Genomic DNA, 9,046 nt, shown 5'->3' on the forward strand with positions numbered 1-9,046 from the left:
CCACTGCAATCCAGTAAAGATGACAACATGAGACGCTGTGTCAAAAAAAACAAAAAAATTATATATATATATATATATATATATATATATATATATATATATATGTTGCTTTATATATATATATTAAAGCAACACATATATATAATATATATATAAACACACATACATATATAAAATAATATATATAAACACACACAGACACACACACACATATATATATATATATATATATATATATATATAAAATAATATGCAGCAAATTTTACTTTAGAGAAGTAAAGGTTTATTTATGTTAAGTTGGTAACAACGAAACATGTATAAAAATTATTTCAGCATAAATTGTAACCACATGTCCAGTTTGGAAGAATAATCATGAGTGAAATATATATTGGAAATCATTATTCTGAAATACAAGTTATTTTAATTTAGGATTGTGTGTCTCTGAGGTGTTTGTGCCACTATAAAGTCAGAGGCACCAACTCAGGTTTTCTGGGGTAGGGAAGCAGAGACTGACACTTACCTCAATTTACTCTGCATTCTAGAATGTAAAAATAAGAAAAACAAACATTATCAAAAATTTTTCTGTTACTTGAATCTAATAGAGAACCATTCTTATCTGATTTATAGTAGTCATCGATAAAAATTAGAGCTTGAAAGAAAAATTTAGTGCTCACTAATCTGCTTTTAAATTTGGGCTTCTGTGTACATAAAATAAGGATATTTGAGCAAATAATTTGTTTTATTATTTATTTTAAATTTTCAGTGTTTAACAATTTCTTTATAATATTAGATAAAAAGTTTAGATGTTTTCAATTCTCTCTATGAGCCTTAGCTATTATTGAAATTATTTGGGGATATGAAAATGAATTAGGATATCTTCAGCTAATTATATATTCTGCTAAGTTCAGTTCTTTTGTCCTAAGCAGACAGACTGGTAATTAAAATTCATCAATTTTTGTTTGAACATACTTTAACATGGATTCTATCCCATCTGCTGAGCTCCAGATTTTTTTCAGCGTTTCACATTCTCTCTCATTGGCCTGTTCCAACTCCTTAATATTACAGCAAACAAGGGTCTTACTATTCTCCAGTATAACAGGATTACAGGAAGCAAGCCTCTTAATTTGAATCATAACCTCTTGGGTGAAAGTTGCAGTCAAGAACACCTGAGAGACCAGGCCTAAGGCACATGCCTCCCGTGCTGTCAGCTTTCGTCCACCAATCAACATTTCATTGGCAGATGCTTCACCCATGAGCCTTGGAAATGTAACAGTAGCACAGCCATCTGGACTCTGTCCAAAGGTCATATATGGGGTTTGAAACCAAGCCTTTTCATTAGCCCAAACCAAGTCACAAAGAGGTAGTATGGATGCACCTAGTCCAATGGCTGGACCATTGACTGATACAACAATAAGTTTTTTAAAATGAATAAAATGGTTCACAAAGTTCTTAATCGTGTCCACAATTTCAGTGCTCATTCTATTTCTGTCATTCTGTAAATGCTTCGCAATGTACCCAAAATCAAGACCACAGCAGAAGACACTGCCAGCTGCGCTGAACAACACAAGTTTGCTGTCATCCACAGCGGCCCTTTCCAGAGCATTTATGATTTCTTTAATGACTTCTGTATTGAGTGCATTTTTCTCTGTTGATATAGTAGATAGCAATATCTGGGTGAATCCATGGTCTTTCTTGACAACAATGTCTCTGTATCTGTTGGCACTTTCTTTTAACCTGATGGTGAAATACATCCTCTTGATGAAAGGCTGGTCTTTTCTATCATCAATAATCTCTCTTTTTCCACTTCTCACTCTTGAAACAGACGTATGCATGTTTGTTGTTCCATTGGCTGCTGAAGGGTCCATTAATACCACTATACCTTCTTTGTTATCTGACTCTGTGGCCATGGAAGCAGTAACTGAGTCAGACATCTGAGACTTGAGTGGTTGTGTCTGGGTCCTGTTTTCTCTTCTAGCCTCTTGTGTGTCAGAATCTGATGAAATTCTGATCGGTTTCTCTGCTGCCACCTTGAACGCCACCTTGTCCTCCTGAACTGGTGCAACAGGATCTAGTTTCTCAGGTTTCAGAAAAGACCTAACTGTGTCCTGGTCGTTAACTGGGCTATGAGGTACAAGTGTCTTGATAGTTGACTTTTTCTGTTCCAAATTTTTGGAGTCAGGGAGAAGTGAAGCTGTGTTTTCTCTAATGTTCTCTCTGGCAGCAAACAAGTTGTTTTTGGATTTGTGGTGTTTGCCAGTCAATGGCATTTTAGGAGAGTTCTTAGAAAAGCTGGATGTGGAAGTTCTGGAAGCTCGTTTCCTTACATTGTTTGAAGAAATTCTACTTGTTCTGGTCCATGTCCATTTTGTCTGTTTTTCAGTCTGTCGTCTGATAAAGTCACAAATACATTCTCTACAGTTTGTGAGGTTCTGCTCTGGTTCCCAAGTGTCATCCTGTTTGTCATAACCTTTCCACCGAACCAAATACTCTGTCTTCCCTTTTTGGTTTTGTCTTTTGTCAACAATAGCTTCCACCTCAAACTCCTGGGAAGCCATGAAGAAACAGACAGAATTGGACAGTTGCTGTGCCTACATTTTTTCAGTTGGGTCTCATCATAGCCACATCTTTCTACCTTCAGTGCTTCACCAGGTGCTAGGTATGGATGAGTCTCTTCCACTTCGTGGCCAAAGTTGTGTGAAGAAGCAGTCAGAAAGCCTTACCCTCTTACATTTACTCTGTGGTGGGACAGATTGGACTTGGTCTTATGATGCCAAGATAGCTTGCTAGGTAGCTTCAGATAAGATTAGCTAAATCCACAGCTCCTACTCTTACAGAGTGCACAAATCTTTCTACCTGCCTGTTACTCTCTTTTGTCGTTGCCATGACAATTATATTGAACATTCTGAAGTTATAACATTTTTAAAGTTATACTAGCTTACCTGCGACAACATGAAAACACATACTTCTCTATATGTTGGCCCCCTTTATTTTACTCATTCAGTTCTCAAAATTATACTGTAATTATTGTATGTCAAAAATACATGTAAATTTTAGTGATAACTTTTTAACTATATTAGTGTTTCAAATTATTGTGGAGCTACACATTGTTATTTTCTTGTTTTATAATTGTTTATCTATTTCTCATTTTAATTTTTATTTATTTATATTGATATGTAGTGTCTGTTCACTTTATTCTAAAGTAACCCCATAAAGCATTTCTTAAAGGATCATCTACTAAAAAATGGCCCCAGATTTCATTTGGGAATGTCATGATTTCTTCCTTACTATTGATGAACAATTTCTTTGCACATAAGTTTTATGTTTGAAAGGATTTTTTACATCACTTGAAATGTGATAGTCTACTGCTTTGCGGTCTCTGAGTTTTCAGACAAAAAAATTATTGATTATTTTTGAGAGTTGTTTTACATAAATGTTCATTTCTTTTGCTGCTTTGAAGAATCTCTTTGTTTTTGTTTTAGATGGCTAAATTATCATTAAGAGTGTTTCTTTGAGTTTATCTCACTTGAGTTTCGTTGAGCATTTTGGTGTTTATTTACTTCCTCAAATTTGTGTCATTTTTGACCACTGCTTTTTAAATAAACTTCCTGATTTCTTGTCTTTTCCTTTGAACCTCCAAAATGTGTAACTATGGCCGCTTGATGGTTTCCAAGATGTTTCTAGGCTGTGTTCACATTTCTTCATTGCTTTTCTTCGTTTTTTGTTTTTTTTTTTTTTTCTTACATAATAATTTTAATTAATTGTTCTTTAGGTTTGCTGATATTTTTTTTCTTTCCATATTCAAGCCTAGTTTTAATATTCTCTAGTGAATATTTATTTCAGTTGCTTTACTTTTATCTGTATAATTTTGTGATTAAAATAATTTTATACACTTTATTAATAATTATTTTTTCCATGATTTTTCTGTGCTTCTTTCATTTATTCTATTATCTTCCCATGATTTTTCTGTGCTTCTTTCATTTATTCTATTATCTTCCTATGAACATTAATTTTAAAAATCATTTTTTTAGTAAACCTGCCATTTGGATTGTCTAGGAAAACCTTGAGTTTGATATTATTTTTTTTTTTGTAGAATGAGCTGTAGTTTTTTTTGTTTGTTTGTTTGTTTGTTTTCATTTTATGTTTCATGATTTGATTAATGGTGAACAAGTGCATTTAAATTTTAAAATGCTGTTACTTTAAAAATCAGATTATCTTTTTCTTTGCGGTTGAAAACGTTTTTGTTTATTCATCGTGTAGGCTCTTTCTGTACTGGAAATCAGTCCTACCAAAATTTATTATTGGGTCTTTTTTGAGCCTGCACAATTATGGGGTACATGACATTATCCTATAATTTATTTATACTTTCATATATATGTATTTATTTTTGAATTTTTTTAATCTAACAATTTCTAATTTCTTAAGAAGAAAAAAAGAGAGAAAAAAGAGAGAGAGAGAGAGAGAGAAGAAATGTGTCCTGGCTCTTTAAATTATATTCTGAATGTTGCTTGAACAGGAGGAGGAAAAGTATGAGACAATGACTACTCACAATTGTTGGGACCTCTGTAATTAAGAGCAGCATTCAGTGCACAAATCCTCCTGAGAGTTTTAAGTAAGAATCATTTCTGTTTTTCTTCCAAGCTGCTTCCAAAGTATTTGCAATTACTATGGAAATTTTGTTTTTGATGCTGTAAACTGAGAGTTAACCTCTGGAATTCCAAAATAATTGCATTAGATTAATTTTGCCACTGGGTTTATTGTTTAGTTGAAGAGAGACACATACAGTACTCTGTAGTCCACTGTCATGCCTTTTCCAGAAACTTGTATTATTTTAATACAAGTTTTGGCCCCTGAGTATTTCCACCTGAAGTAAGTCTAGCATAGAAACTATATAAATGAATCATTCATTTAATGATGAATTTACACCAGTCTGTGCCATTTTAAGCAAGAACACATTTAAGGTTATTACAAGTATAACATTATTACAAGTATAAAAGTAATTATGCTAATATTTACTTTCTTGTTTTCCATCTTTATTACCTTATTTGATCCTCACTTTCTCTTTTGTTCATTAAAAAAAAAAAAAAAGTATTATGTATGTAACACAACATGGTACTGGTACCCAAAACAGAGATCTATAAATATGCAACAGAACAGATACCTCAGAAGAATGCCATGCAACTAGAACCATCTGATCATTGACAAACCAGACAAAAACAAGCAATGAGAAAAGAATTCTATATTTAATAAATGGTGTCTCTGAGAACACATGGACACAGGGAGGGGGGCACCACACACTGGGGTCTGTAGGGGAAAAAATGGGAGAGAAACGGGGGGTGGGGAGGTGAGGAGAGATAGCATGGGGAGAAATGCCAGATATAGGTGAAGGGGAGGAAGGCAGCAAATCACACTGCCATGTGTGTACCTATGCAACAATAGTGCATGTTCTTCACATGTACCCCAAAACCTAAAATACAATAAAAAAGGGAAAAAGATAAATAAGCAAATGGTGTCTCAGAAACTGATTAGCCATATCCAGAAAGCTAAAATGAGATCCCTTCTTTACACAACATATGAAAAATACCTCTAGATAGATTATAGATTAAGCATGAAGCCTAAAACCATAAATACTCTGGGAGGAAACCTAGGCAATACCATTCAGTACACAGGAATGAGAAAGGACTTTATGATCAAACACAAAAAGCAATGGCAACAAAAAGTAGACAAATAAGATCTAATTAAACCTAAGAACTTCTTCACAGAAAAAGAAAATATCAATAGAATGAACTGGCAAACAACAGAATGTGAAAAGAGTTTTGCAATCTACCCATCTGACAAAAAACTTATACCCAGAGTCTATGGAGAACTTAAACAAATTTACAAGAATAAAACAGCCGCATAACAAAAATGGACAAAGAATATGATCAGACACTTTTCAAAAAAAAGCATGTATGCAGTCAATGAACATGTAAAAAAATCTCATCATTACTGGTCACTAGAGAAATGCAAATCAAAACCACAGTGGAATGCCACCTCACCCCAGTTAGAATGGTGATAATTAAAAAATCAGGTGACAAGAGGTGCTGGAGAAGATGTGGAGACATAGAAATGCTTTTATACTGTTGGTAGGAGTGTAAATTAGTTCAATCATTGTGGGAGAAAATGTTACAATTTCTCAAGGATTCAGAAATAGAAATACAATTTGACCTAACAATACCATTACTGGATATATACCCAAAAGCTCATAAATCATTTTCTTATAAAGACACATGCACACATGCGTTCATCATAGCAGTGTTTACAATAGCAGAAACCTGGAACCAACCCAAATGCCCATCAGTGATAGACTGGATAAAGAAAATGTTACACATACACATCATGGAATACTATGCAACCATAAAAAACGTTGAGTTCATGTCCTTTGCAGGGATATGGATGGAACTGGAAACCATGATTATGATTCTCAGCAAACAGACACAACACTGCATATGCTCACTCATAGGTGGGTGTTGAACAATGAGAACACATGGACACAGGGAAGGAATCATCCCACACCAAGGCCCGCCTGTTTAGGGAACTATGAAAGAAATAGAAAAGATTGGGGCAATTGGGAAAGGATAGCACTAGAAATATTACCTAATGCAGATGATGGGATGATGGATGCAGCAAACAACCATCATGGTATGTGTATTATTATCCAATAAACCTGGACAATCTGTGAATGTACACCAGATGTATAATACTTAAAGTGTTATAAATAAATTTTTTTTTAATTTTGTATTTGAAAAATTATATGTACTTATATTTAGGGCTTCAGTTATTGTTATAAACTTAAAAGAATTTACTTTGAATAATACTAATTTGTCTGAGTAATCTAAAGTTTAAAGTGAATGATATAAAGTATGGTGCTCTTGTACTTCTCCATTCTTCTAATTTTATATTACTGCCTCAGATTATATCTGTGCACACTGAGTGTTAATTAATAGTTTACTTTGCATTTTAATAGGAATAACATTTTTCAAGAGATGAGTTAGCTACAATTTCTTTTAGCTTTAACTTATCTAGACATTCTTATTTAAAAAGGTATTTTATTTAGATATTTATTATTCAAATATCATTTTTTTTAAGATATTTAGCTGGAAGTCACTTTGTAAGCAAATTATTCTATATTTTTTACATGAAACCAACATCTATATCATAATAAGAAATTTTGCTTTAATTATTTTATATAAAATTTGTAACCTCAATTAATAAAAAGCAAATCAAGAAAATTTATAACATAACCACAGAAACCAAAAGCTGTCATGTAGTATTCCAAATTGAAAATGTTTTCAATTTAAGAATTTTAAACAACATTTTAAATGGACAAAACCATACGTCTTATACACAAATGCAATTTTAAAAATTAAAAAATTCTACATAGATAAAAATGAAAACAAACTACAGGGCAAACAGCTTTGAACCATTGAAAAATGAAAGTCGAATCAACCAAATCAGTCTGGACACTAAAAATCAAGAGTTTATATCTACCAAGTAGACAATAAAGATAGACAATTCTAACATAGTTAGCTCGTTTGTGTGTGTGGCCTACCATACTACCTCTCTGGGACAGATAAAAGCTTTAAAATTGAGATCTATTATTGTCAACATGAGGACCTGATTCCTGCTTCAAAAAAGAGTCAAGAAGCCTTGATATCCTAACTTACTGTGTTTCTTCTAGTCTCATAAGTTGTTGGGAACAAAAAGAATAGTTATTTTATACAATATATAAAAAATAAATAAGAAAAAATTTGAAGAGATCTATATTTGCAAAGATTAGAATATTTTAAAACAGTTTATTATATTGAAGAATTTAAAAAAATAATGCACATGTTATGATACGAAACATGCCAAATAAACAAAATAGTATGCATTAATTCCATAGCTCCTATCTGACAAGAAATTGAAGGCTAAGACAGAATTATGAACAATTCCCCTGAATGTTAAAGAGAGTGTTAATACAGATCCAGTTTTTAAAAGTGATAGTTTTTACATTTTTCTTATTGAAAATGCTAATAAAATTTAAGCCAAGCATTTAATAAGTAAGAAACTCCTTGGAGAAATGAAGCAAATCTATAATTTAGAGTTAGCAAATTATGATATTTCAACTATGGTTTTCTGAATAACAACAACAAAAAACAAACAAATAAAAAGAAAAAGAAAAAGAAGCCAAAGACCAATGTAAAGTAAATACAGAAACTGAATCTGTCCCAAGTTTTAGAGGCAAAGAATTTCAGTTTTAAGTAGACTTACAGTAAAAAGACAAAAGATGAAAAACAACATGAGAGTATTAGTGACAAAGATTGTAAAAGAATATATATGAAATTTTAAATAAATAGCACAATTACTGAAATAAAATCTACAATACATAAGTTTAACATCAGACTTGAGCAGGTAAACATTCAGACGATATGATTAAGTGAAAACTGAAATAACAGTCCGAGAATTAAAAATCAAATTATGTTAAAAAAAATCTAACAAGTAAATAGAACACCACGAGGTATATCAATATATGCAACATGGGCATCTCATAAGTAACAGAAAAGAAGAGGTAAAAAAAAGAATATCTGAAAGGTAAAATGTCCAAAAATCTGTCTAACTTAATTAAAAATTTGAATCTACCCATTGAAGAAGGGCAAACGTCTTCAACCAGAATACAGTCTGTAATAGAAACATCAAAAAACATTATAGTCAATCAAGAGCCAAAGAAAAGAATATTGTGAAAGAAGAAAGGTATAAGCAACTTGTTATGTACAGGAATATCATCCTTAAAATTAACAGATGACTGTTCAGTAAAAAACACAGAAGACAGATGGTTGTAGGATATCAGAATAAATGCTATCAAACCTGACATCTGTAAGTGGTAAAATGATACTTAAGCAAAAATGAGAAGATAAAGGAAAGCTAAAATAAAACTGAGAGTATCCCTTTTTAAAATAAAAAATGCTATTACAATTACAACCCTGGCAAAGCTAACTATGAATAAATTTTCCATGTGTACAGCAATAAT

The 9,046-nt window shown here is 32.2% G+C and overlaps 1 protein-coding gene across 1 annotated transcript; it reads right to left on the reverse strand.

Moving 5' to 3' along the window:
* Positions 1-938: 938 nt before the first annotated feature.
* Positions 939-2,674, reverse strand: LOC141582979 (testis-specific chromodomain protein Y 1-like). Its single transcript, XM_074392422.1, has one exon. It carries the CDS (start codon positions 2,553-2,555, stop codon positions 939-941), a length of 1,617 nt encoding a protein of 538 aa, XP_074248523.1. The 5' UTR covers positions 2,556-2,674.
* Between the last annotated feature and the right edge of the window lie 6,372 nt (positions 2,675-9,046).

This window comes from Saimiri boliviensis, chromosome Y (assembly GCF_048565385.1).
Source record: "Saimiri boliviensis isolate mSaiBol1 chromosome Y, mSaiBol1.pri, whole genome shotgun sequence".
Lineage (NCBI taxonomy): Eukaryota > Metazoa > Chordata > Mammalia > Primates > Cebidae > Saimiri > Saimiri boliviensis.